Here is a 27399-nt window from a genome sequence, read left to right on the forward strand (position 1 = left end):
TTCCGACACTTCCTTAAAAAAACCCAACAAATCATGTCGTTTTATTGCCGGTTAAAGAGTAAACCGGGCGTCCGGAGTCTCGGGGCTGCCGTCAAGTTGCGGCTCCGAAGTTGTGCGCGACGCAGAGGCTGGGCACGGGCACGGGCACGGGCCCGGGGAAGGGAAGGGAGGGAGGGAGGACAGGACGAGCGGAGCCGAGCCGCGCAGCTCAGTCGCCCCTCCATCCCGCGCGCTCACAGCTGCGGCTTCGAGCCGAGCCCGCGGGCTCCGAGCGCAGCCCCGTCCCGTCTCGTCCCGCGCCCGTGCGGCTACGGCGCTGCAGGTGGGGCGCGGCCCGGCGGCTGCTGCGGCTGCACTTCCGCCCAGGTGCGGCGAGCGGGGCAGCGCCGGGGCCGGGCTGGGCCGGGCCGGGCAGCCACTTCCTGCGGGCTGGGTTTCACCGAAACCACCTCCCAGGCGCCCAGCTCCGGGGCTCGGATCGGCGCCGCCAGGTACCGGGCCCGCAGGGGCAGGGCGGGCTGCAGCGCCTCGGGACGCGGCCACGGGGAGGGGCTGCTTGTTGCAGGCGGAGAAAGTTAGTTTGCGGCTGGGAAGAGCGAGGCAGAAACACCCCCCGCCCGCGCTGCCCTCGCCCTTCCCTGCCCCGGCCCTCCGCTGCTCCCGGGGGGCCTACCGCCCGCACCTGCAGCCACGTCCCTGGGCCGCCCCGGTGCTGCTGTCCCGGGAGCAAGGGGACGGGCTGAGCCTGCAGGGAAGAGGGGAGCGAGAAGGGGCTTGTGTGTGTGTGTGTGTGTGTGTGTGTGTGCAGGGGCTTTGTTTGGTTTGTGTGTTGTCTTCTGTTGTGGCGTGCCAGGCTGGGGACGCTTCAGTCTGGAGAAGAAAAGACCCAGATAATCATGTCAAGGGCCTACCTCAGCCCCCGCGCAGGGGAGGACAAGAAATATAGGCAGTCCTCTTGACTTAAGACAGGACCGGTTCTTGAAAAACACCTCTCAAGTCGAAACGTTGTAACTCAGAACTGATTTTCCCATCGGAAACAATGTTATAAATAGAGGATTGGTTTCTGAGCCCTATACCCTATTTTCACCAAAAATAACCCAGACTTTTGTACTCAATTATAGAGGAGTAATATAACGATATTAATGTTTTGTAAATAGCAATCATATTGATTTGGAAGGACTTCTTTGAGGTGACTTGGCTGGACTTTTTGAAGGGCTCTTGGCTGGCGTCTTCGCAGGAGTCTTGGCTGCAGGTTTTTGGAGTCTTGTCTGCTTTCTTCAAGGAAGTGTCCAAGGAAGTTTGGACAGACGCTCTCCAGGGAGATGGGCAACGCAGCAAACATGTTCGCTGGCGTGGTGGCGCATTGGATCAAGTGTTGAAAAAGTCAACACTGACGTCAAAGTCGAAGCAGGGTGTCAATTTATAAAAGTCGAAAGTGCCGTTCTTTGCAACTCAAAACGTCGAGGACTGCCTGTGATGGGCATAAGCTGATTGAGGATTGCTTCGGGCTTCACATAGGAAAAACTTTTTTACAAGTTAAGTGCTGAGGGTTTGCAACAGGCTTCCCCCAGAGTTGGTACAGTCACCCACCCTGGCAATCTTTGAAAAGTGTCTTGACACCCATCTTGCTGGGGTCATTTGATCCCAGTCTTTCCTGCCCAAGTGCAGGGGGACTGGAACCAATGATCTGTAAGGTCCCTTCCAGAAACTGTCGCTCATTGGTGACACATAGTGCACACAGGTGCACCTGAGGTCAGTCATGCAGCCCCTGGAAGCACCAGCCACGAAACTGGAAGTGCACCCCGTCAGCAATTGGCCTCCCCCCCCCACTCAGGAGGCACCAGTCACCCATGATATCGCTGACCTTATCTCCCCACCTGGGGTTTATCTCAGCTTGCTACATCAAGGAAAAATGCCTGTCTAGTAGGTTTTTATACTGACGTAATCTCAGTTTAACACCCACCCGCCACCTCCCAAACAAAACCAAACCCAGGCCATGTACCCTTTTTGCAGTGAAAACCTAGCCACAGACTTGGGATAGGAACTATTTTTGTGTTATAGAGTATTAAGTATCCCATCCTGTTGCTCCTAAATAATGACCCCAATTAACATCTTCTTTTTAAGACCACAGCCTTAAGTTCCTGAGTCACTGTGGGCTGTCATGGGCCGTGTAAAATAATTCACAATCCTCTCCAACTTCCAGGGGAGGTGCAAGAAGGGACAAGGGTATCTTGTGTTTATATAGATATAGCAACTTTCTTCTGAAATATTGCAAAGCAGGTCAGAAGATTGCATGTGATGGCCTGATCTACACTAGTTTTATAGCTGGTTAGATATGTTGCATGTGAGAAGGTCCCACATCCCCTTCTTTTGTATGGCTGATGTAGACCTATACTTTTACATTTAGGTGGTTGAGTCAGACAGTTGCGTCAGGAACATCAGGGTGTATTGCTGCAATACCTTTTTCATATTTATGCATCTGGCATTGAGTCATTATGTGTTCCATGGTCTGTTCTGGGTGACCACGTTGCACACCGAAGAGTTTTTAAGTTTCCATTTGTGCATCGTCTCCCATGGTTTGTGCAGATACAGATTAGAGTTGCCCATGAGTGTCACGGGAGATCAAAGCCAGGGACCTTCTGCATTGGATCTGTCACAAGATGTTTATTTGAGACCTCCTGTGAATCCCATTCGATTTTCCAAGCTTCGTCAGGTTCAAGTTATGCCCCCTTAGCCTGTACAGGTATCCTGACAGGAGATGAATGTCCACCAGTTTAGCTAATGTCATTTGGGGGCAGTGGTGTAGTTAATTTGGCAGACCCCCCCTCCCCCCACACATGCACACACTTTTGCTGCATATGTCACATCTCCAGGAAGAGGCTCTTTGAACACAGCTATAGCATTGTCATAGCAACAGGGGCTCTGTAATTTAGGAATTAAAAAAAAAAGTGGTGATGCTTCCACACTGCCCAAAGCCCTAGCGTAGCTGCAGATAAACCAGCATAAAAGAACATTTGTCAAGCTAGCTTATTTTGATCTCCCACCTGGTATGAATTAGATCTGCAAAAGTAGTTTTGTCAATTAAATTATGAAGATTTAGGGATTACCAGAAATACCGGTAAACCTGTACTACTGTAGACCTAGCATCTCTGTCTAGGTGGTGTCTAACAGGTCCCCCCAGCTGGAACTAGAGAGTGTCGTACTTCACTATTCTGTAAGCTAAGTGCCTTCCATGCCTTGGGGATTTCCTGCCATCTTCCCGTGCTTGCTGGTGTTTAGTGCAATATTGACTGGTTACATAGTGCTGTCTTGCCTTGTTTCCAGCTGCTAAATTTAATTAAAAGATGCCAAAAAATAATCAACTCCCTTGCTAATATCCCATTAAGCAGTTGTTGTTGTCTAAAAGATGATGACTGATTGCACGTGGGAGAGGCAGTATCTATGAGGTAAAAGGTGGAAAGATTTGAGAAGCCCCGAACTGACCGCTTTTTGGCTTAAAGAGCAGATACTCCTATAGTATGTGGAATACAAGACCTTTGCATGCCTGCAGATAACAGTTGTAGCCAGGTTTTTTGGGTCATGTGCAGAGGGCCCCTATATGCTATTACATAACCTTCCTTCCATTTGATTAAGTGCCCCCCTCCCCTCCTTGCTACAGCACTGCCTGTGGACCTTAGTTTCTTTTTCCTCCATGCCCAGCTTCACACGGACTTTGTGCTGGTTGTTATATATGCCGTGCCCTAAGTGTGTGACTGAATCGATTGCCTTGGTCCAGGAAGCATATAGATCTTCAGTGCAGCACATGCAGTTTCTTTTGACCAGCCCCTGGCCCATTAGATTCCTTTTGCTTTCTAGTTCTTGTCACTGCCCTACAATGATGCAAAAACCACTTATCTTATAATCGTTTAGGTCCAGGTGCAAACTAAGGGGGAGCTTGGGGGTTGACCCCCCCCATAAGATGAATGCCCCCCCAGTAAGATTTGAAAATCATAACCTGGGGGAGGGGGTCTCCGATTAGGTTGCGCCTTTACTTAGGTGGACTCGTTAATCAATGCACTGGTTTCATTTTTTTTTTTTTTTTTGCAGACCCCGCCACAAGAGTCGGTGTAATTTGAACCCTGTATAGGTCAACATTTTTTAAAGAGATGTAGGAATAGGAAGGGTTGTCTTATCCCTGGCTTCTGTGTAAGGGTGTGTGGTACACATATGCAGACCATTACAGACTGCAGCATTCCCTAGAGTAATATGCAGCAGTTAACACTAAACCTGCTGTCTGGTGCTTGCTGAAAGGGATATTTTTGTCAAAGGTACTGGTGCAGATCACTATGCTCAGGAAGTGTCTGTGCAGAATAGCCCAGGCCTTTTTAATGATCTCATCTAAAAGTTGTGCAGAGGGTAAACAGTATTTCTTTTTGTTGACTCAGTCTTTCATGCTGCCAACCTAATACCTGGAACACTAAAAATGAGCTTAGTAGCAATGTCAGTCTTGATGCCAAATATCTTACTCTTGGGATTTTTAACTAAATTATTCTTGTTAATACTGCAAGCTACAGGTGCGATGGGTTATGCAGCCTAGGATTAAGGCCGCCTGACGCTTCCCTTTATAAGATGCAGTTTTCAGGTGCAGAGTGCTGCAGCGTGTTGCTGGTGCCCCCTCTAAATCAGTGCTTGGGGTTGGTGGCCTGCTTGTCATGGCCTAGTTACACTACCATTATTCAGTCACATGTCCCTTGCCAGCACCCAAGCAGCAAGCAGAAGTCTTTCTGATTCAGATATATGGGGAGCGAGAGCTGCATCTGTGTGACGTGGACAGACGAGGTGATGAGAATGCAAATAGGGAACGTGTTGGACATGACAGAATGGGTCATGCATGTCGGAGAGGGTAGAAGAGTCTGTGCCTACTGAAGCACAGAGCCTCACTATTTCTTTTGCTGTCGGCAAATCCTGTCAAACCTATTGGCAAAATACTTTGTGACCAGAATTAGAGGGAGGATAAAGGTTCATTTTGCTATTCAGAGAACTGTGCGGGGAGGATTCCAGGTCTGGTAGTGACCCAGGTGGGTGCCAAAGCAGTGGTACAGGATGGAGTTTTCATTTTTTTTTTTTCAGTTTTCTTTTTTAAAACCCTAGAATATTTCATGTGGTTGTGCACTAGCCCTGACATAATTAAGGTCACAGCGTTACACACTTAGCAGTTTGGAGTAATGTACCACAGATGCACTATAGCAGGGAATGAGAACTCATAGGACAGACTTTAAACCAGGGGTGGGCAAAATGCGGGCAAGATGCGGCCTGCCAGGCCATTCTATCCAGCCCGCAGGGCCCCTAAAAAATTTAGAAAATTCATATTTATCTACCCCTGGCTGCCTGTCATGCAGCCCTCAATGGATTGCCAAAACTCAGTAAGCGGCTCTCTGCCCAAAATAATTGCCCCTGCTCTAAACCTATGATTTTGAGGCAGATTTCATGATTTTGGGGGGGAGTTCTGACATGATTGAACTTTTGGAGTTGGTAGTACTGTAGAAGAATGAAGCAACAGATGGGTATAGAAACATGAGAATGGAAGTGAGGAAAGAGGAAGACATGGCTGTGAGTGTGCACGTTGCACTTCCAGAACAGAACAAGCATTACCATTTTGGGTAAGTCTTCAAAACAACTTTCTTGGCAGGCTTCTCCCAAATTAACAATCATTTCTGTTGTCATCATACTCCTATGCATAGGATTAGCATGTGGATTTGGAGAATGGTTCAGTGAGCATGTATTTGGGCTCCCAAATAACTTTACCAACCCAGAAAGGAATTCAAAGGAGCTGTCTTGGTTGGTTTCCCAGGCCCTGGAGGCTAGCCTTTGGAGATTGTTGATGAGGATTACAGGTAGCTCATGATTTTAGTGGAGGAAAAACCCCCTCTATGTAAACTTTCCACTCCTATGAATGATTTATATTTTCAAGGCTCAGTTCATAACCAGAAGAACTAGAAGCCTGCTTTAAAACAAACACCTCTTTTTTACTCTCCACAGAAAACCGTGTGGGATGGAAATAAAGCTGAGGCTGATTTGGCTGTATTGTGTAAAAAAATGTTGAGGTATGATGAGAGGTTGTCTTTAATTCCCAAGGATCCCAAAGTGCTTTACAAACTTAAGTTGTTACATAAATTATACATGAGGACCACTTCAGCTGTTGCAAAAGTATAGCGGCCCAAGTAAGAGCTCTTTGGAATAGCATTCAACACTATAAGACAGGAAGTGGGATTTTTCTTTATTTTCCGGGGCTCTTCTGCATATTTGATGGAGCATACTCTCTTTTTGTTTCTCTTATTCTAATCCTTCACTTCTTGAACACCTACCCTGTCTCATAACTGCTGTCCTTTGAACTACCATAACAAAAAAAAAAGTGTCTTGGAAATGGTCAGTACAAGTCCTTTGGTGAGGTTGCTCTTGAATTATGTGGGCTGTTTTTGTAGTGCTTCATAAAATTTCCTGCCAGATCAGATTTGTTTGCTGGTATAAATTTATTGGTCTCCGGTGCTGTGTCTTAAGGTGTTTTCAAGTCGCACTTTTCCACCGGGACTGTTTTGCAACAGCGCTGATGTTTTCTTTGGAAGGAAATAAGATTTCCATGGATTTTGCCACAGCCTAGAAATATTTAATAAGTTTTATGAGCCTTGATTCTCTTACGTGGGAGGGTTTGGGCTGTAGTAGCAGATGCAGTGGTAGTGCTTCTTCAGTTTCTTGTATTTCCTTTTGAGTTAGTTCAGAATCAGAGTTTAGCAGGGAATCAGGGGACACTTGGGTCATTGGAAGTGCTCTGTTTCAAGTGAAAAGTACAACAACAAAACTGTGCAGCGCTCAGTCTCTAGCATGAGACCATCTTTCTTGGTTTATGGGTCGCATGGATTTTGCTTTGAATTTTTGGTTTAAAATGACCTTCCTCATCTGTAAATTGTCTTAAACTGGGATAAATGTTTGGATCTAGATAAGAACCATGGAAAACCACTGAGTTCTGCCTGGATTCCATTGGAAACCAGTACTCAAATACGTCAACATTTTAGAAACTTCTTCTAAAATCAGTGGTCTTTTACCTTCCAGGTTTCATTATGTATGTTTGACCTGGTTCTAATTATTGTCTATAGGAGAAGAGGGTTTTATCTTTGGTATTGATGTTTATTTCAAAATTATGTAGTTATAGCTGACATAATTACCCAACATAAGTTATGGTAGTAGAAAGTTGTTTTTGTTCAGAGGAGACTGCAGCACATGAATGGATCTTATTTATTACTTATATATTGGTCTAAATAAGACAAGCCTGTATAAATCCAAAGTAATAATATGCAAATAAGGGCTTGATCTTATAATGAGACACTACTTGGACTTAATTTTTTGTTATACTACCATCTAGAAGCCTCAGCAATAATTAGGGCCACATTGCACTAGGCATTGTACATAAATATGGTAAAAAAACGGCCTCGTCTTGAGGAGGTGATCTAAATAGGTTAGGTAAGGCAAAGTATGGCATGGGGACAGAGGTAGATGGATTAGCCCAAGTTTGTATAGCAGGTTTGTGGCATGACAGAGAATAGAACTTGGCTCTTCTGGTTCCCAGGCCAGTGTCTTATTAACTAGACCAGAGATTCATAGATTCATAGATGTTAGGGTCGGAAGGGACCTCAATAGATCATTGAGTCCGACCTCCTGCATAGGCAGGAAAGAGTGCTGGGTTTAGATGGCCCCAGCTAGATGCCTATCTAACCTCCTCTTGCAGACCCCCAGGGTAGGGGAGACCACCACCTCCCTTGGGAGCCCGTTCCAGACCTTGGCCACTCGAACTGTGAAGAAGTTCTTCCTAATGTCCAGTCTAAATCTGCTCTCTGCTAGCTTGTGGCCATTATTTCTTGTAACCCCCAGGGGCACCTTGGCGAGTAAAATCTCACCTATTCCCTTCTGTGCCCTCATGATGAACTTATAGGCAGCCACAAGGTCGCCTCTCAACCTTCTCTTGCGGAGGCTGAAGAGGTCCAGGTGCCCCAGTCTCTCCTCATAGGGCTTGGCCTGCAAGCCCTTAACCATACGAGTGGCCCTTCTCTGGACCCTCTCCAGGTTATCTGCATCCTTCTTGAAGTGCGGTGCCCAGAATTGCACTCAGTACTCCAACTGCGGTTTGACCAGCGCTCGATAGAGGGGAATTATCACCTCCTTGGTTCTGTTCGTCATGCATCTGCTGATGCACGATAAAGTGCCATTAGCTTTCCTTCATCACACTGCCGACTCATGTTCATCTTGGAGTCCACTAGGACTCCAAGATCCCTTTCTGCTTCTGTGCCACCCAGTAGGTCATTCCCTAGGCAGTAGGTATGCTGGACATTTTTCCTCCCTAGGTGCAGCACTTTGCATTTCTCCTTGTTGAATTGTATTCTGTTGTTTTCTGCCCATATGTCCAACCTGTCCAGGTCTGCTTGTAGCTGTTCCCTGCCCTCCAGTGTGTCCACTTCTCCCCACGGTTTTGTGTCATCTGCAAACTTGGACAGAGTACACTTCACTCCCTCGTCCAAGTCGCTGATGAAGACATTAAAGAGTATCAGTCCAAGGACCGAGCCCTGTGGGACCCCACTGCCCACACCCTTCCAGGTCGATACCGACCCATCCACTATGACTCTCTGGGTGCGACCCTCTAGCCAATTCGCCACCCACCGGACTGTGTAGTCATCCAAGTCACAGCCTCTTAACTTGTTCACCAGTATGGGGTGGGATATTGTATCGAAGGCCTTCCTGAAGTCTAAGTAAACGACGTCAACCCCTACTCCTGTGTCCAGTTGTTTTGTAAACTGGTCATAAAAAGAGACTATATTAGTCAGGCATGATCTACCTGCTATGAACCCGTGCTGGTTTCCCCTCAGCATAATTTTTCCTGCTGGGCTCTCGCAAATGTGAGCCTTGATAATTTTTTCAAAGACTTTGCCAAGGATGGAGGTGAGACTGACAGGCCTATAGTTGCCTGGGTCCTCCTTCCTCCCCTTCTTGAAAATGGGGACCACATTGGCCCTTTTCCAGTCCTCCGGGATCTGGCCCATGCGCCACGAGTGTTCAAATATTCCTGCCAGTGGCTGTGCAATGATGTCAGCCAGTGCCTTCAGTACCCTTGGATGGGGCTCATCCGGGCCTGCCGACTTAAACGCATCCAGTTCCTCCAAGTGACTCTGCGCCATCTCAGGGTCTACGCTTGGTAGTCTGGCACCCTGCTGCTGCCTCCCTACAATCCCCCCCACACTTCCCCGGTTCCCCTTTCCCCCAGGCACCTCAGGCAGCCCCACCAGGCTGGGAAGACCCCACCCGGAGGCCCACCGCAGGCTCCAGGGGGCGGCAGCAAGCAGGAGCGTGCAGGTGCAGATGTCCAACTTCTGAGTGCCTGGGGCTGCATAGTCCGCAGGCCACAAGACCCCCCTGCATGAGCGGATGCAGACATTTGAAAAGGGGGTGCACATGGCTTGGTGCATCATCACACCTAACACAACAAATGTTTTTCTTTGGGTAAAGAGAAACTAGAAGCCTGATTAATGTGTAGGGAGGGATATACTCAAATTGTGGAGTCTGGGGCCAAATTTTGCAGGCTCATTGGGCTCCAATTTCACAGGCAGATTGCAGCCACCTTCACTCCCCTATACACACCTCTGATTGGCTGGGGTGGCCAGCAGATGCATGGGCTGTCACTGTCCCACTGCCCCTTGGCCTGGCCTGGCCTGGCCTGGCCCCGGCCCAGCCTTGGTCTGCACAGGGGAAAGATAAGCTATCCCTGGCCCCACGTGAGTGCGGAGAAGGGTTACTGCTGACTCCCTGCCCTGACCTGGCTCTGCTTCTCCTGGCCCAGCCCTACTCCCCCCACCTCTCCCTGACCCCACGTGGGAGGGACAGGTTGCCACTGCCCCCCTGCCCCAGCCAGGCGGTGCTGCCCTCCAGCACCCCGCTCTGGCTCTGTTCCCTGTGGCCCTGGCTCCTACCCCCTGCAGCACCCACATGCTGGGATAGACCCAGCTGGGCCAGGCTTCAGAGAAAAAAGGAAAAAAAAAGGGCTGGACCTGTCCCTGTGTGCCCAGGCTGCAGGACTGAGAGGCTGAGACCTGTCCTACCTGAGAGGCTGGACCTGTCCCTGCCTGCCCAGGCTGCAGGACTGAGAGCAGCCAGGGGCAGCGGCTGCTGCCCAGGGCAGGAAAAAAGAAAAACTTTTTTATTTTTACACTGAGCTCCACTTTTCCCCACTTCTTTGCAGGGCTCCTTTTTTTCAAGGATTTCTCCGATTTTTCACAGAAAATGCCTGATTTTGCATTTTCCAAAAAAAATGCAAAATCACAATTTCAGTACGCCCCTGCTAATATGTTAGGGGCCTAATTCTACATCATTCAGTTTAAGATCAAAGCAAAAACAAATATAATTTTATTGGAAGGTATACTCATTTCTTAAGTTATCTATTACATTTTATAAAACACAAATTAGGCAAAAAATAGTCAAAAGATATGGTTTCATGATGGCTAAATGTACGTCTCTTATTCAGGGTCATAAAACAAAAATCTAGTTTTCTTGAGTGCCTTGATAGTGTTTCCAGTACTTTAGTGTTAGTCATTTCGGTGCCTGAGTTAATATTACCACACCTGAATTAAGGTTTCTAGCTAGAGCTATTAAAAGTCTGCAGGGCTATGAAGCAGAAGAGGACATCACCAGGGATGGCGAACAGACAACCGCATTGCAGAAAGTAACTTGAATAGTGAAGCATCAAGACCATTAAAAAGGAGACAAGGTTGTTAACTTCTGTGAAGTGAAGAGAGATTAGCAGCAATCAGGCAGATTATAATGAGTAATCAGGTAGATTATAATGAGTCATGAAATCAGTTGACTCCCTCAGTGCTCCTTGAATAGAAAAGCCACTGCTTCTCCCAAGCAGTTGCTATTAAAGTTTGGATGGAGCAGGAATGGACCACTGCACCTCCCCTGGATCTGCCCCTGTCCCCATGTGTGGGGGACCTGACCAGGGGCTGGAGGAGGGAGAGGGAGCCCAGAGATAGTGGCAGCAGCAGCACAATTTGGGGAGATGGGGGAAGGGAGCCGCGCCTGCAGTTAGGTAGCATGAGTTAATCCCTGCAAGGCTGCAGCTGGCCCACAGGCCACCAGGGGAAAAGCTCTGAACTAGACCAATTTTAGGTCTTGATTCTCTAGCGTTTCTCTTGTGGATGGGGCACCACTGATTTCAGAGTCATAATCTGGCATAGCTGTAACTGGCAAAATCAGATCGTCGGGCTGAGCTGCCACTATGAGGAGATAGCAAGCTCGTCCAGAATCCATGGGGAAAAATAGCTTTTCAATAACGGCAGTGGAATTGCAACAGTTTTATACGCTTGATGGACCATGAAACCAAACTGTGTTTTTAGTGGACTACATTTTAGGTTAACACAGCTGCTGTGTGTTGTTTGGACAAAACTTAGCAAGTTAGGATGTGGAGTGAGGAGTTACTGCCCATCAGCTGCTCCACTGTAACTGTTCTTCTATCTGCTCTTACTCCACATGAATGAGAGCAAAACTGGGGCAAATTAGCCCTGTTTCAGCTCTTGCTTCCTGGGAGGTAACAGCAGGCAGGGAAACATCATCTGTTCTCCTGTAAGTCCCACCCTTTGTTAACTTGCTTGTTTGCCGTTTGTCCACACCCTCAGTCTCCCCTGCCAACTTTTATGTTCTTCATACTAATTTTATTTTATTTCATGTTTGAAGGTGTGCTTCTCTCTTCTCCTGGTGTGTGAAAGAGCTATAGAAACAATATAAGGCAGGGGTTTTCAACCTTTTTGGGTCAGTGTACCCCTGGTGGCCACACACGGAGCAATGTACTCCTGGCGGCTGGATGGGGCGGGGGTGGGGATCTCACAGCCGAACGCGGATGCGGGGGGGGTGGCATGTGGCCGAGTGTGGGGCAATGACAGCCCATGTGTCCAAATGGAAGCTGGTCACTGTGTGCTTGTGCAAAGATTCAAGGAGATGCGTATTAACTTCTGAAGAGCCACAAGTTGGCCACCCCTGTCCTAGGGCCTTCTCAAGTACCCCCAGTTGACAACCCGATATAAGGGAAAACCGCCTGACCATAAGAGATAACAGTGAAATGACTATAATGGGTGGGGCACCACTGCACCTCCCCTGGATCCGCCCCTGTCCCCTTATGTGGGGGACATGACCAGGGGCTGGAGGAGGGAGAGGGAGCCCAGAGATAGTGGCAGCAGCAGCACAATTTGGGGAGGAGGTTCAATTTGGGTCATGTCGAAGGCACAAGTTGGAAAAAAAGCTTAAATCAATTTAAGTTCTGCTTTAATGACAGTGAATTAAAATAAATATGAGAGAGCATGCTTTTTCTTGACTGTCCCTTTATTAGCAATTTGTCAAAAGATGTAACTTAGTTGGCACTGGATTTTTTGCTTTATTATACTTTTCTTTTAAACTTCCTCTAGGTTTTCTGTCTAATTCCACGCATACGAGTTCAACATGCCTGAAAATCCTGCAGCAGGTAGGTATTTCAAGAGTAATTATTCTGTTAAGTGGTGAAAGACAAAGACAAATTTCTAACCTGTCTTATTTTGGTGGGCATCAGACAAGCAGCAGGTGCTGCAGATCCTGGATCGTCTACAAATGAAACTACGTGAAAAAGGAGACACTTCACAGAGTGAAAAATTGACTATTTTGCATAACACACTCAGGAGCCCCCTTTTTAACCAGATACTGACTCTTCAGCAGTCCATCAAGCAACTGAAGGAACAGGTAAGCTTCAAATGACTGATTTGGTTATGATGTCGAGCATATTTACCTAAGCATTTAAAATGTGATATGTAGGTCTGGGTCACTGGGGAAAGGCATGTGTCACTGCATATATCACTTATAAACTGTGACCAAATATACCTTTTTTTCTATCTGGTCTTTGGGTTAATGACTCCTGTAAAAGGTACAGCAGGGGCTGACAACCTGTGAGCCATTGGATCCAGCCCATGGATTCTAGGGCTAAGTACAGACATTCAAAAAGCCTGATCCTGAATCAGTTCAGTCGTTTTCAGGTTAATCTAAACTGCGGAGATTGAACGTAGAAGCAAATGAACAGACATTCATGTTTGATTCCAGAAATCCAGCCACATGCCTTCAGTGGCTCAGGCTAGGATTTGGGGGTGCTGGAGCAGCCTTCCCTTCCCTCTGGCAGTGGATGGAAGGCTGGCGGGAAGCTGGGAGAGAAGGCCTCCAGGCTTTTCCTCCCTCCCTGCTCGAGCTGAGATGGGGGGCATGGCCTGGCCCCAGCAGGCTGCTGAGTATGACTGGGGAAGGGTTTAAACCCTCACCCTGGCCTGTATGGTCCCTAGCTAGGGTTCTGCCTGGAGGAGGAGAGGGGAAGCAGCCCCTGCCAGTCTTTTTCCCCACTCACTGATCAAGTGGCAGGGCATGGCTAGACACCGGCCCTAGGCTGGCAGCCTGAGGCAGAGGGAGGGAGTGGGGAAGCCTGGCAGGAGCTGCTGCACCCATGCCAGGCAGACCCCAGGTGGGGTCCCATGCTGGTAGGAGAGAGAATGGAAGGGGTTTAAACCCCCCTTCCCTCTGCTCTGCCTCAGCATGCTGGCTGGGGTCTGGCCACGCATCCCGCCCCTGAGTGGGGAAAAGCCTGGCAGGGGCTGCTATGCCCCTGCCAGGCAGACCCCTGCTACAGTCCTGAGCAGGGTTTCCTACCCACACCCCACCCTCTTCAGCCAGCCAGAGCAGTGATAGTGCTCTCGCTAGGGAGCAGAGGGCTGGGGCCAACCCTGCTCTGCCAGAGCCGACAGCCCAGCCCAGCCCAGCCCAGGGCTGAGCTGCAAAGCATCCTGGGATGCTGGGGGATTGTGAGTTAACTTAAATCAGGGAGGGGTCTGGGACAGAAGTTCCTTAAACTGATTTGACCTAAACCTGTTAAGTCTGATACTACATTCAACAAGGTTGATCTTTAACCAGTTTCAGCCATTTTGAAAGTGGTTTATGTGCACTGAACTTCTGTTCTGTTACAGGCTTAAACTGGTTTCTGATCACTTAAGCCAGTTTATGTGTAACTTCTGTGCCTAGCACTTCAGTGGCATTTGGCAGTGAGGGATTTCACCACTGGTCAGCAGCAGGCTTTGGCCTTCTTTGCCAGGCAGTCGATGGACAGAAGAGAGAGGTGGTGGTGACACCAGCAGCTGGGTCTTGGTACTGGCCCACCTCAGTCCTGAGCCAGGTCATTTTGGCCTGACACCACAAAAAGATTGCTGGCAGCTGGATTATTTCTACACCAGCAATCTCAGGTATTCGTAAAAGTTCAGAGACAGCAGCATGGAGCACAAAATAGGCTAATTTATTTTATTTTTCAGTAGAGTCAATTAGCCATCATTAAGCTCCTTTTTGCTATGGCTAGGCTGCTGCCAGTGTGAGCAGTGTCTGTACCATCTTGCAGGTAATTCTTTGACTGCAGTGTGGACACACCAATGGTATTGAGGCCCTAGAGTGATGAGGGCCTGTGTCACATTCACTTGTACTGCCAATTTGTCATGCAAATAGTTGAACCAGGCCTGAAGACTTAGGGACTAATTTTGTATGCTCTGAGCAGCAGTGATCTCCGTAGGCACACTGTCATTTTTAATTCTGCCTTCAAAATAAAGAATTCTATAGGCATCGCTGAAGTAGAACAATTGTATGTAAATGCCACTAAATGTAAGAACATTGTTTCTGGTAAGTGCATACTGAAATTATTTCTGGGATGTTCCAAACTAGTATTTGATGAATTGATTTTCTTAAGAGTCCTTTCAAAGTGCTCTTTTTGAGCACTCCTGTTTAGGTGAGAATTCTTCTTCCAGCTTAGGTCATCAATATTCATAATTCCCAGCTGAAGTTTTCAGCATTTTTAAGTCAACTGGCTTTGCTACAAACTGAAATCCAACCTGTAGCAACGATAGCATGTGCAATTTGTGGCTTGAGGACCAGATGCACCCAGGTGCTAAACATGGACTGTGCACTGCAGACAGCTCAAACTATCTGTGGTTTATTCTGCTTTTCATGTGCTTGAATAGTACTATGCTTTGTTTAAACTCATTGCATAACGGAAGATGCATAAAATGTGGTAAAAATTTCAAAAGTACCCAGGTGATGTAAGGGCATAAATCATGGATTTTCAATTACTCTATACCAGGGACTTTTGCAAACCTAGCTGTCTTAGGGGTAGGGTGAGGCAAGATTTGTCACTGCCATAGCTGTGCTTCTTGTGTCCTTGCATTTACAGCAACAGGACTCTTATGGAGCTTGGAATGAGTGCCATCACAAAAGTGCAATTTTGCCAGAGTAGTATACTTACATGGGCAAAACTTTCCAAGGGTATACTTAGCCTTTGGCTCCTACGTGCCAGAGTCAGTCTCAAAATGGGACTTGGATGCCTACATTTTTTAATGGAAGTAGATGATTTGACCAAGAGTTTGAAACCTTACACCTGCTCCTTCCATGTATGTTAGCTTCTGGACTGGAAGGTGAAAATGGAAAAGATGAGAAAGAGGAGTGAAACCAAGAGAAGGAGTAAGTGGGATGGAAATAGGCAGAAAAGTTTGAAAAGGAAAATGGTTTTGCATTTTAAAAACATCTGAAATGTGGTTGGATTGTATTAAAAATAGAAATTCTTAAAAAACTAAAGGGACTGCTGTTGCTACCATGCTGTCCCACCTCTCCCTCCCTCCCCCTTTTTTTTTTCCAAACGATGCTGAATTCTCTGCTGTTCTTTTTTTCCTTCCCCCTACCCCTGGTCTCTCTCTCTCTCTCTCTCTCTCTCTCTCTCTCTCTCTCTCTCTCAGGAAAATGATATGACCTGTAAATATATACTTGTCCTATTTATCCTTTTATGCAACATTGAAGTTGAGGCAATCCTGATACACATTCCAAATTCTAATGTTCTGATTTAAAATGCTAACCCATTTACATGGATGTCTTTGTACTAAATCTTATATCTGGAAATGTTTTTTATGTTGTTGTTACTGTTTTGAAGAAGGCATTTGACAAAATCTTTCTGTTTATTTCAACAGCTCAATTACATGCCTTCAGACTGTTCAGTAGACTTTGACTTTACTAGGAAAGGGGTACTAGTGTTTGCTGATAAATCAGTTGCTAATGGAAACTTGTCAAAATCAGCGATACCTAGATTACCTCTTCTAGTTCCAGATTTAGAAGTTAATGAATTTAATGCAGTCATCCAGCAGATGGCAAAGGTAAAGCTCATGGCCAATGGACTAAACTTGCTTTTTCATTAGTGTCAAATGGTTGTGTGTATATAATATTACAATAGGTTTACAAATATAAGTTTCTATAGTGTATCTGGGAGAACAGTCTCAGGAGAGTTGGGACTGTTTGAGAAGTGTTTCTCTGTAGAAGATTTTGAAAAAATGGAGTTTTATGTACCTCTCAGTTTTTTCCATCAGACATTCCACAATAGAAAAGAATATGTTTTGGTTTCTTAAAACCCCAGTTATTTATTGGTAGTTGATATGTCATTGTCATTTCCTGCAAACATTTGTTCTGATGAAAAAAATCCATTTTTGATCTAAAACATGAACAGAGACATTTACCAACTTTATAGAAGAAGCTGGGAAATTTCTGTTTATACCTCTCCTATAAATATTATGAACAACGTAGAGCCCTGGGAAAATAAGGAACCTCACAGGGTCATCACAGGCCGCCTGCTCAAGGCAGGATCATCCCTGACTAAATCATCCCAGCCAAGTATCTGTCTAACCCTCTCTTAAACTTCCAAGGGTGGAGAGCTCACATTTTTTTCTATTGGACCCTCTATTGGAGGGTCATTTAAAATTTGTCCCTCTCTCCATTGCAGTGGGGCAGGGCACAGGGAAAGCAGTGATGTGGAAGAGGTAGTGGGGAGGGAAGTGGAAGGGAGCAGGTAGCCTGACCTGCACCTTGCTCCCTTGTCATTTTGCCTCCCTGGTGCCTGCCACCTGTCTTCCTCTTCCCCGAGTGCCTGCCTTCTCAGCTATCTGCCCACCCCCAACAACCTGTCCACCCCTTCCCCTTCCAGCTCTGGCCCTGACCAAGGAGCAGTGGCAGTGGTGGTAGCAGTTTCAGTCTTGACCCATGGCAGGCAGCAGGTATGGCTCTGGCTCTAGCCCTGGTTAGGCTGATACCTGAATCCAGGACAAAGCTTTTTCCCCCTCATATTGAATGGGGAAACAACCTCATCTTGGATTTGAATAAATATGGTATGCACTGTATCAGTGCTTCTGTGCAGAGCCTCATTGACTTTGGGTGGAATATTATGCAGGTGTAGTGTCCACCCATGTGGAATTGTGCATTTATTGTTGTGGATTATTTTAAATTAATTAATTAAATTACTTAGGCATTTATTTTTATTTTAAGTAACTGTTACTAATTGACTGTTTTACTGAAGCTGTACTATTTTGAGCATAACTTTTCTCATTAGTGTACCATTAACCAATCCAATAAAAGATTTAGCAGTAATGACCACACTTCAGCTTGGATAAAACTGAAGCAATATTTTCCAACTCTTACATCCCAGTAAATAAGTCCAGAACTCTGTACAAGAAGTGAAAACTAGAATAATTCAGAAGTAAACTTTTTACTATTAAGTGTGAAATTGTGTTAGGGTAGAGCAAAACAAATGTATTTATTTAAAAACTAAAGTCTCTGAACATAGATCCAAAAATGCAGTCTTTTTAAAGCAAAAAGCAGTGAAAAGACAAGTAATTTAGTTCAGCTATGCAGTATTTCCAGAAATTCCAAGTATATTGCTCTAGACAGCACTTTATTCATACTTTTCATCCCTTTTGGAATTCATCTCATAATGTGAATGAAGTGTGAAAGCAGCTCTTAAATTCCCTGAGGCTTCAGAACTTCAGGCTGTCTACACTCTGTTATATTAAAAATAATAAATGGGGGAGTTTTTTATAGAAATAACGTTCAGTATTCTGCATTTGTTTAGTTTTAGAAGGAGAATGATAATTCTCTCTGTGTTCATAAATTTAAACAATCTACTTCCACAGTATTGAAAATTAACAATTCACTGGTTTTTGTGTTTGTTTTTTTATTAGGGCCGACAAACAGAGTATATAAATATAGAAAAACCATTAATTGGTGGTCTTGGATTTAGTGTGGTTGCTCTTAAAAATCAAAACTTGGGAGAAGTTGGTATCTTTGTCAAGGAAGTCCAGCCAGGAAGTATAGCTGACAGGTGAGTGTCTTCATCATGTTGTTTCACGTTTTTTTTATTTTAAAACATCCCCATCAAAAGTACTATAAAATTATGATTTTACAATTTAAACAGACACTGTCCAAGTCAAAGATTTAAAGAAGAAACTAAATTTTCAGCATCTCAGTTGTAATTGCTGCAGTATCAGACTCACCTTATATGGGCCTGCCTTTCAAAGTGTGTGCGCTCAGGGCTTTTTCAAAGTAAGGCCCCTGTAAACTCTTTCTCATTGGAAGCCCCAAAATGAAGGTGTCAAAAATCACTACTCCTTTTATGAAAATCCTGTCCATGGTGAGTAAAAATAAAGACAAAATCTTATAGGAACATCAGGAATTTAAAAATCATGCTCTCTGAATTTTTTTTTTTTTTTTTTTTTATCCTTATGAGTATCCATGAAAGAGATTAGGGAGGAAGAAAAGTCCACCCACTTTTACTAAGTGCATTTGGCAATTTTACTGTTTTCCGTGTGATTTTTTTTTTTAGGTCTGGAACCTCCTGGCATATGCTTACACACATTTCCTTGCAGAACCAGAAGCTTAGGCAGTTTTTCCTATTCACTTATGTTGTTTTTTTTCCCTAATAATAGGAGTCAGAGAAAACCTTAAACCCCACCCCCCCAGGATTGTAGAATTGCAAAACTGGTTAGGGGCATCTGAGGGCCAATGTAGTACTACTGTGTTTAAAAATCTTGTGAATAAATTTCAAGTTGACAATGTTACTTTTAAGTGACACGAGTTGGATATGACAACACATCATGACAAGGTAGGAAGAGGTTTAAATGATGATGGATATTGGTTCACAGAGTACACACCAAGGAACACTTAGGGAAACCCATGCTAAGCTGTTTTGAAATGGAGAGAGGTGTATACATCTGGACAGGAAGGGGGAATGTTGCATGTTAGGACTTGACTTCATGGAGCAAAAAATGCGGGTGAGGTCTGAATACAGATACCTAAAGCTCAAGTAAAGGCCTTAATGTTGCATACTCCTGAAAAATCAGGAATGTGATGTTTAAGTTGTTGGTGTATGTGCATGTGTGATTCGTTTTTCTTAGTCTTCTGATTCCAAAACACTTGATGTTTCTTTCGAGGTGGGATCTGCTGAAGATGATGTGGGTTCCTACAAGGTTGAGAAGGCAAAATCTGTCACAGCAGTCCTTGGGTGTAGTAGCCTGAATGAACAATTCTCTGAGCAATTTAAAGACCTTTCCTTTATTTGCTGTTACAGATCTCAACTCAGCAGGTTAAATAAATTCCTTTTGGAGTTGTGCCATCATGCATTAGTAGAAAGTTAGGCCTTCTGTTTCCAAAAGAAAGCTGATTCACTTATTTTTTATGAATTCCCTCCCGGTTAAGGGAGTTGAATGTTGTTATCTGAAATTCAGCATGGCAAATGCCTTTTAAACATAATGCCATATAAGTATACCATATTTATCTGTATCCAAGGTGACTTCAAGTTTAAAATGACTCCCAATAATTATATTCTATATGTGGAAAATTTACAAATTTTGTTATAATTTTCCATGTACAGAATTGTAATTACTACTGGAGGATTGTCTTTATTTTTCCTCTCCACTGCTATGGCGAGGAAAGCAGTGATGGGGAAAGCAGTTGCTGGGGAGCTGACAGTAGGGAGGCAAGCAGCTAGGAGGGCTAGGCAACCCGACCCCTGCCTCTTCTTCCCCGTGCCTGTCTCCTGCCCCTTTCTGTCACCCCCCCCCAACTGCTTGCCCCCCTAACACATCTCTCCACTGTGCAGTCCCCAACCCATGCTGCTGTTTGATCCAAGATCATCTCCATCACCTGCGTCCAGACCTATGCCACTCCTTGATTTGCACTCCACACTGCTGACCTCAGCCCTGAACTCCATGGCTACTGACTCCAGGCAGCAGCAGCATGGGCTACTCTGACCCCAGCCCCGACCCTGGCTGCAGTCAGTGGTTCTGGCTCTGGACCAGGGCTCAGCTTAGCTGGAGCCAAAGCCACAGCAGCTGTCTCCCCTGGTCAGTACTTGAGTCCAGGACCAGGCTGCCCCCCCCCCAGTTGAACTTGGTCTTGGATTCACATCTTAATCCTTAGGTTGAATAATGACATAAAGCTGTGTCCGACTCTAAGTGTTTGGTACTTCGAGGTTATGTCACTGTACTAAAAATAATGAATAAAGTAGCATTTTTCATTATATGACTGGAAAAATTGAACTTTTCTGTTCTTCAGCTCTCCATAATCAAGAATGAATTGGCGAACATCTTTTAATTTTCAATAGGAACAGTGTTGCAAAAAAAATCGATTTGTTTGGGCTGTTAAATAGATTTTGGGATTCCCATTAAAAACTTGTATACTGTTGTAGACAATATAATAATCGAATTAATTTAGTTTTGAGATCATTCACAACCTTGCATATCTGTGTGTTTTACATGTTCTCAGTTAGATCACACAATACTGTCATGAGTATACTTATATTGCTTTTTAAAAATTCTTTTTTTTTTTCTTCCTATGAACTAAGGGATCAAAGATTAAAAGAAAATGACCACATACTGGCCATTAATCACACCCCTTTGGATCAGAACATTTCCCATCAGCAGGCGATTGCGCTGCTCCAACAGTCCACAGGATCTTTACATCTGGTTGTTGCCAGGGAGCCAGTCCAAAGAAATAGCAGAACCGCTGCTGTCTTAAGTGACATAAATCCACCAGAGACTGTGAGTTGTAAAAATATCAAAAATCAGATACTGGACTGTTAGAGGGTGTTTTATAGTTGCAGCTATTTATGTTAAAGAATCTAACCTTATGTTCTTTTTCTATCAGGTTATGGATTGCAGAGGGTGTTTCCATTTAAACTAATTGTGTAATAAATATAATGCTTCCATTGCAAAGCTGAATGAATTTATTATAAAGTAGATCTTGGGTTTTATGGGGGGAATTGGAAGCTTTAGTAGATCAACCTATTTTTTAACCATTGAATTTGTTCAAAGACCGTGTAGGATGCTTTGTCAATTTACGCAGTATTAATACACTTTTGCTCAACAACTGAAGATGTACTGATTATGACATACAAAGAAGTTGGCAAAGCCTATCTTATTCAGCCTGAATATGATGCTCTACTGAAACCTTAACACTTCAAAACAAAGTTCTTTTTTATGATGAAGATATGCATTTATGTATCATTGAGAGGGAGACCTTTTAAAGATTAGCCAGGGAGCTTTTCATACTAGCTTTCAGGTGTTGCTAGCCTCCTTTGATCAAAAACACTGTAATTTTATTGGGGCAGAGGGCTTTACCATTTGATGGTATAATCATTTGGGGCCTGATCTTGGATCTATGTTCAAGCATATGGCCCACAGGCTTAATTGATTATATGGTTTGTGATATTGGGATTTTAATTCATTATGCTGATAGGTTTTGATGGAAATCTTAAGAGGAATGTCTTCTCTTTTACTAAGTAATTATTTCTCTCATGATTCTTATAGAACCAGTGAATTTTGAAGGTTTAATGGATAATCAATATTGTTTATTGCTCTGAAAATTTTAAGGAATTAAACTTTAACTGCTTTTTTCACTGAAGGATCTGCACTGAACAGACTAACAAAATAAAATCAAAGATATTTCTCTGTAGGGGGTCTTTAAACATCTTTTATGATTTTTAACTGGTCTTGGCAAACATTTGCAATATAGTAATAAAGCCTTTATTTGTAGAAGACATATACCTGCCTGCTTTGCTTCAGTTTGATTTCTACAAAGAAACTCTAATAGGAGATCAAAATTATTTGGTCTTGATAGTCTTGTAGAAAATATAAGGCTACAATTCAAAGTATTTCAGAGACATGGCTCTAATTTGGTAGGGTAAAATTTACATTGTGCTTTTAATTCAGAGTACACTGGAGCTCATCAGAGGTGATAAGTGACCTGGCTGAAGTAGGGTATGGAGTAAATATTAACCAAAAACTAGATTAATGCTGACCTCTCACTATCTTTTTGTAGTTTACAATATTCCTGATTTTTATCAGATTTTAAGAGGTTCCATTGCGGTAAGGAAATTGTATTGATGTATCCAAAGATGGATCATCTTATGAAACTGAAAAACCGTGATTTTTTCTGTGAAGGTGGGAACTGGTTGACCAAGATTCATTATAGCTGCAGCTGGGGGGAAATTGTTCTAAATTAGATTAATAATTAAATTCTGGTAAATGTAAGGTTTGGAAATATTCCTGATTTAAGTGAAATTTGAAATCTCCCTTTTCTATTTATTACAGATTCACTGGGGCTGTGTTGAAGATGTCGAGCTGATTAATGATGGCTCAGGATTGGGTTTTGGAATTGTGGGAGGAAAATCAAATGGTGTAGTTGTAAGGACTGTTGTTCCTGGGGGATTAGCAGATCGGGTAATTTGTTGTTTTATGTCTCTCCTTATTCTGTTGTAATGTAAAACTAACTACTTTTGACAGTCCTTACATCAACTTGATATGTCCAAACAAAAGGAGGAAGATAGCATCAAAGACTGAATGCCAATATATATATTATTTGTAAATGAATACATGTTAAAAATATAACGACTGACAAAAAAACAACCCTTAAACTGCCCTAAGTTACATCTTGGACATACTTTGGCTTTGACTGCAGTGTAAAACAGACAGATTAAAAAATTGCCCAGCATTCTAATTAACATTCAATCGTATTTCAACCATTAGTCATCAATCTTGGACAGCTACTCATAACAGAATTGTAGTGTTATTAGAGAACTTTATATATTTGCTTACATTTAGGAGGAACCAACTCCAAAACTGTTCTCAAATGAATGATTCTTTTTTGTGCAAGATCCCATACACCTTTGTGTATGTATGTGGATGTTGTGAGTCTTAGCCCATAGATGACTAATAATATGTTTTGTAAAGACCCTTAGACTCTTGTAAATATTAGTGCAGAATGAGTGGTACTGCACAAAGGTGAATGGGTAGACCTGCTTGGATCAGACTGCAGTACTGCTGTTTTAATTGGAAAGGCATAAAAGTGAGAGGTGCTGAGCACATCAAAGTCCAGCATAGTCTTTAAAGGCTGGGGGCAGAAATTACACATAAACTGGTATAAGTGATTAGAAACTGGTTCAGATCTGTAACACAACAAAAATTCAGTGCAAATGTACTGCTTTCAAAATGGCTGAAACCTGTTTATATTAAACCTGGATGGACGTAGTATCAGACTTAACTGATTTAGGTTAAATTGGTTTATTGAACTCCTGTCTCGGATCCCCTCCAGATTCAAGTTAACTCGGAGTCTTCCAGCATCCCAGAATGCTCTGCACCACTCCTGCAAACTCCCCCACCCTTGCAGGTTGGGTGGGCTAGCCTAGACTCAAGCAGTCTGCTCCAGCTGAGCAGGGAGGCATACTCTAGTGCCCCCCCAGCTTTTGGTGTGGGCCACTGCAGACACTGTAGCTGCATTTCTGGAATCAAAAGTCAGTTTGCTTATCAGTTCAATCTGTGTAGTTTAGACTAACCTGGGAATATTGAATCCAGTCAGCTTCATGCTTTTTGACTACCTGTACTTAGCCTAAGTTTGGTTAAGGGCTTGAAGTATCCTATAGGATTTGGACTTAAAAAAACCCAACAGTTGCCCGTGCCCAATTAGAATAAATGCTGCCCAGGGCCCTAGACGTTCAACAAAGAACTGTTGCTTTTTAAAAACTTTGTACAGAAAAAGGCAGTTTATGGGACTTACTTCAATAAAGAATAAAAATGACAACTGGCTGTTTGAAGAGCTGGAATGGAAAGTGTTGGCTGTTACTTGAGTACCTCTTCTATGAAACGTTGTATAAATCAGTGCTTTTTCATTTACTGTGAAACACCTGTTTTGCTGCAAGGAACAAAATGTTTTGGTTTCAAATAGCAGATATAAATTTAGATGTTACCAGATCAGGCTCAATTAAATGGAAGAGAAAATTGAAAATGTATGAAATATTGGGCACATGCATACTAGCACTGGAAGACTTTTGAAAATGAGCCTTAACTAGTCCAAGAAGTGGCCCCAGAAAAAAATGTTATGGGCCAGCTCCTCAGCTGGTGTAAAACCATGCATTTAGTCAGTGGAACTATGCTAGGACATGCCAGTTGAGGGTTTGAGCCCATGAATGTTTAGCATTATTTTCTCTTGCATTAAGAATGATGACTTAGATCTTGATTTTACTGACTTTTTACATGAGTAATTATACTCCTGTGTGTTGTTCCCTTATATTCACTGGAATTACCTGCTTGAGTAAGGACTAGTCATGTGAACGAGAACTGTAAGCCTAATATACAAGTATCATGAGATTGACCAAATAGCACTAAATCTAAATGCTATGCTTTTATCCCTGAGCTCTTGTTCTGCTGTTTGATCACTTAATTCTCAGAATATCTCAGACTTCAGGATTATAAAACATTTTTGGTATTTGATTCCCAATAAATAAGATGTTTAATCTTTTTAAAAAAGAAATGTACTGTTAAAGGCCTATGAGTTTTTAACAGCTTGTCGGAGAATTGTTAAACACCATTATAAAATACAGTGGCTAATTGTCTTAGCACTTCCTTAAATTAGTTGTTGCAGCACTGATTGATTTCATGGTATTTTCATGCACTAGTTGCCTCATGAAAACATTTCTATTACACAGTTACAATTTTGCAATGTAAAATTTTGTTCCAGTTATTTATAAAATGTTTTAGAGTTTGTTTTTTTGTTTGTTTGTTTGAAGGATGGGCGACTCAAAACAGGAGATCACATCCTACAGATTGGAGGAACCAATGTACAAGGAATGACCAGTGAACAAGTTGCTCAAGTGTTGAGAAACTGTGGGAATTCTGTAAGGATGGTGGTTGCAAGAGATCCAGTATGTGAAGTTACTGTGACTCCACCAACTCCTGTGAGCTTGCCTGTTGGTGCATTGCCCTCATTTCAGAGCAGAGGTGTAAGTATCTGACATTTCCTTACAATTCTTAAAATAAGTTCTGATGTGGGTCATAGCTGGAAACAGAGCTAAGTGCTGAAGGGCTCCAGGTAGACTGCAGTGTTCCACTGAGCTCACTTGAGCTTCTAAGTGTCACATACAATATTAAGTGATCGTTATGTTAGCCATCCGCTCTCCCTTCTGTACTTTTTCTGTTCTACAGAATGCTATAAATACCTCTTCTCTTAGGATTGGATTGACCAGTGTTGCGGAATTTATTTTAAAGTGAAGGATTTAATTATCAGGACCATAAGCATTGTCAATAAATTTAACTTTTAGATCCCCTCCCACCCCCCCTCCTAGCTCATTACATTTCTGGTAATCAATCAACTACAAGTGTATTTAAAACCTGATCGTTTAATTTTCCCTTGCCTGAAATCCAGCATGCATTATGACCAAAGCAGAGTTATTAAACCCAATGAACTTTTTATGAAACATAAGTGTAATGTCTTGTAGTCTACACTACTGTCTGTGAAAGGAAATGTATCTTAAAAATGTGAAACTTGTTTTAGCAAATTTCATCATGGTCATATCAAAGTCTCTTGTTTTTGAAGTCATTCTCTTCAGTTTTGAGTAATTAAAATCAACAAATGCTACACTTAGTGTACACTAGGTCTTTAAACATAAACAAAGCTGTGCTTGCACGCCATCTGCTACTACTGAGCTTCTTAGCTTGAGGTGTGGAATCTAGTCCGAGTAGCCTTTTCTTTCTTGTCTAGTTCTTAAATATAACTTGGAATGAGAAAGGAGTTTTGTTAAAACACAAATCATTGGTTTAGCCTGCCATCCATGTTGTCCTAAGTCTGCTGTGCTGCTGCAAAGGTAACATGTGGACATTTGGCTTCTGTTGGGAGGGAACCCCTTACTCCTCCCTGGAGAGCCCCCCCAAAGTTCTCTTCACAAAAGGAGAGCTAAAGAAGTTAATATAATAGACCAGGGGTCAGTAATATTTTCTGGGGGGGAGTCGGAGAGGAGAATGTCTGTGCTTTGATAGGAGGTGGACAGTCATCAAGACCCTACTCTCTACCACTTCTCCCTGCCCCTCAGCTGCAGTGTGGTGCAGAAGAAGCCCCCCTCTGCTGGTACCCATGCCCCTCAACTGCGGCATAGCACAGGCAGGGCTCCCCCTCCACCAGAACCCCAGGAGCTGCCTGCAGTGCAGAACAGGTAGAGGTCCCTGCTGCCAAATGCCACCAAAGCCATGGCTCCATGGGCCTCCAAGTGAGCAATTGCAGGTTGCCAACCCCTGTAATAGAGGATCTGAGCGGAGAGTGTTGGAGAATGGAGAAAGAGCCTAACATCCAAGTGGGGCAAAACAAAAGTTTTCCCCTCCTCCTGTTTTCTGACCTGGCCCCTAAACGCTACACCCTCAAACTACAGTGATGGAGAGCATAGATTTAAATGCACGTTAGCATTTAACTATGGAAAGCATGGTTTAAATGCATGGATTTAAATGCACTTCAGCTTGATGTCTTGCATAAGCATTCAGCAAGAGTTTTTAGAGAATCAGTGCAGCCTTGCAGAATTGCTTTTTGGCTGTATCATATTTTTCAAGACTATATTAGCAGAAATAACACAGTCTTAGCTTTGCCTTCTGTAGAATATATTTTCTCACTTTTGTGGTGTTAGGAATTGACCTTGCAAATTGACTTGTTCAGCAGTATAGTTGGTGCCATACATCAGCCTGGAGCAATCCTGAACACGACAGCTTCTGCAGCTCTCTAAAATGTCCTTCTTTTTGGTGCTATTAGATTTGTACCTTTTTTCTCCACCCCTTTTCAGGGTTCTTCATGTTTTTTATGTGATCCAGAATCATTCATTTGGTTAGTCATGACAGTTATTGAATTTTGTGCAGGAAGAGCCTGAGGGTTTACGTGGAAGAAGCATCTTGTCAGTTTGCTGATGGATTATGAGGGACCTTTGCTGAAGCTGAAAGTTGTGGCTAATCTGAATGCATTATGACTAATCTGAATGAATTTTTTTGTGAATTTCATAGCCTGCCTTTTGCTTTACATCTAGCAATCTAATGCATCTGCATAAGGAAAAGAACTTCCTCCCCTCTTTCCTTCCCCATAATCTCCTTCTCTGCTTTTGGAGAGGACTTTTAGTAGCTGTGAGTTTTATAATGCCAAATTTTTTTATTTATTTTTTGGACTACCTCT

At 43.7% G+C, this 27399-nt stretch overlaps 1 protein-coding gene across 9 annotated transcripts in view; it reads left to right on the forward strand.

Annotated features, from left to right (window-relative positions):
• Positions 1-249: 249 nt before the first annotated feature.
• The window catches only part of PATJ (PATJ crumbs cell polarity complex component), a 242996-nt gene continuing 215846 nt past the window's right edge, over positions 250-27399 (forward strand). For 6 of the 9 annotated variants that reach the window (XM_014593899.3, XM_006274712.4, XM_019489137.2 and 3 more), the window contains exons 1-8: positions 351-491; positions 12474-12529; positions 12614-12780; positions 16074-16256; positions 18108-18247; positions 20768-20963; positions 22515-22643; positions 24986-25198. In XM_014593899.3, the coding sequence (XP_014449385.2) occupies positions 12508-12529; positions 12614-12780; positions 16074-16256; positions 18108-18247; positions 20768-20963; positions 22515-22643; positions 24986-25198 (1050 nt within the window). In that variant the 5' untranslated portion in view covers positions 351-491; positions 12474-12507. Of the gene's footprint in view, positions 323-347; positions 492-12473; positions 12530-12613; positions 12781-16073; positions 16257-18107; positions 18248-20767; positions 20964-22514; positions 22644-24985; positions 25199-27399 lie in introns of those variants that run through there. The other 3 variants (XM_059727901.1, XM_059727903.1, XM_019489138.2) reach the window with 3 other exon arrangements.

Source organism: Alligator mississippiensis, chromosome 5 (assembly GCF_030867095.1).
Source record: "Alligator mississippiensis isolate rAllMis1 chromosome 5, rAllMis1, whole genome shotgun sequence".
Classification (NCBI taxonomy): domain Eukaryota; kingdom Metazoa; phylum Chordata; order Crocodylia; family Alligatoridae; genus Alligator; species Alligator mississippiensis.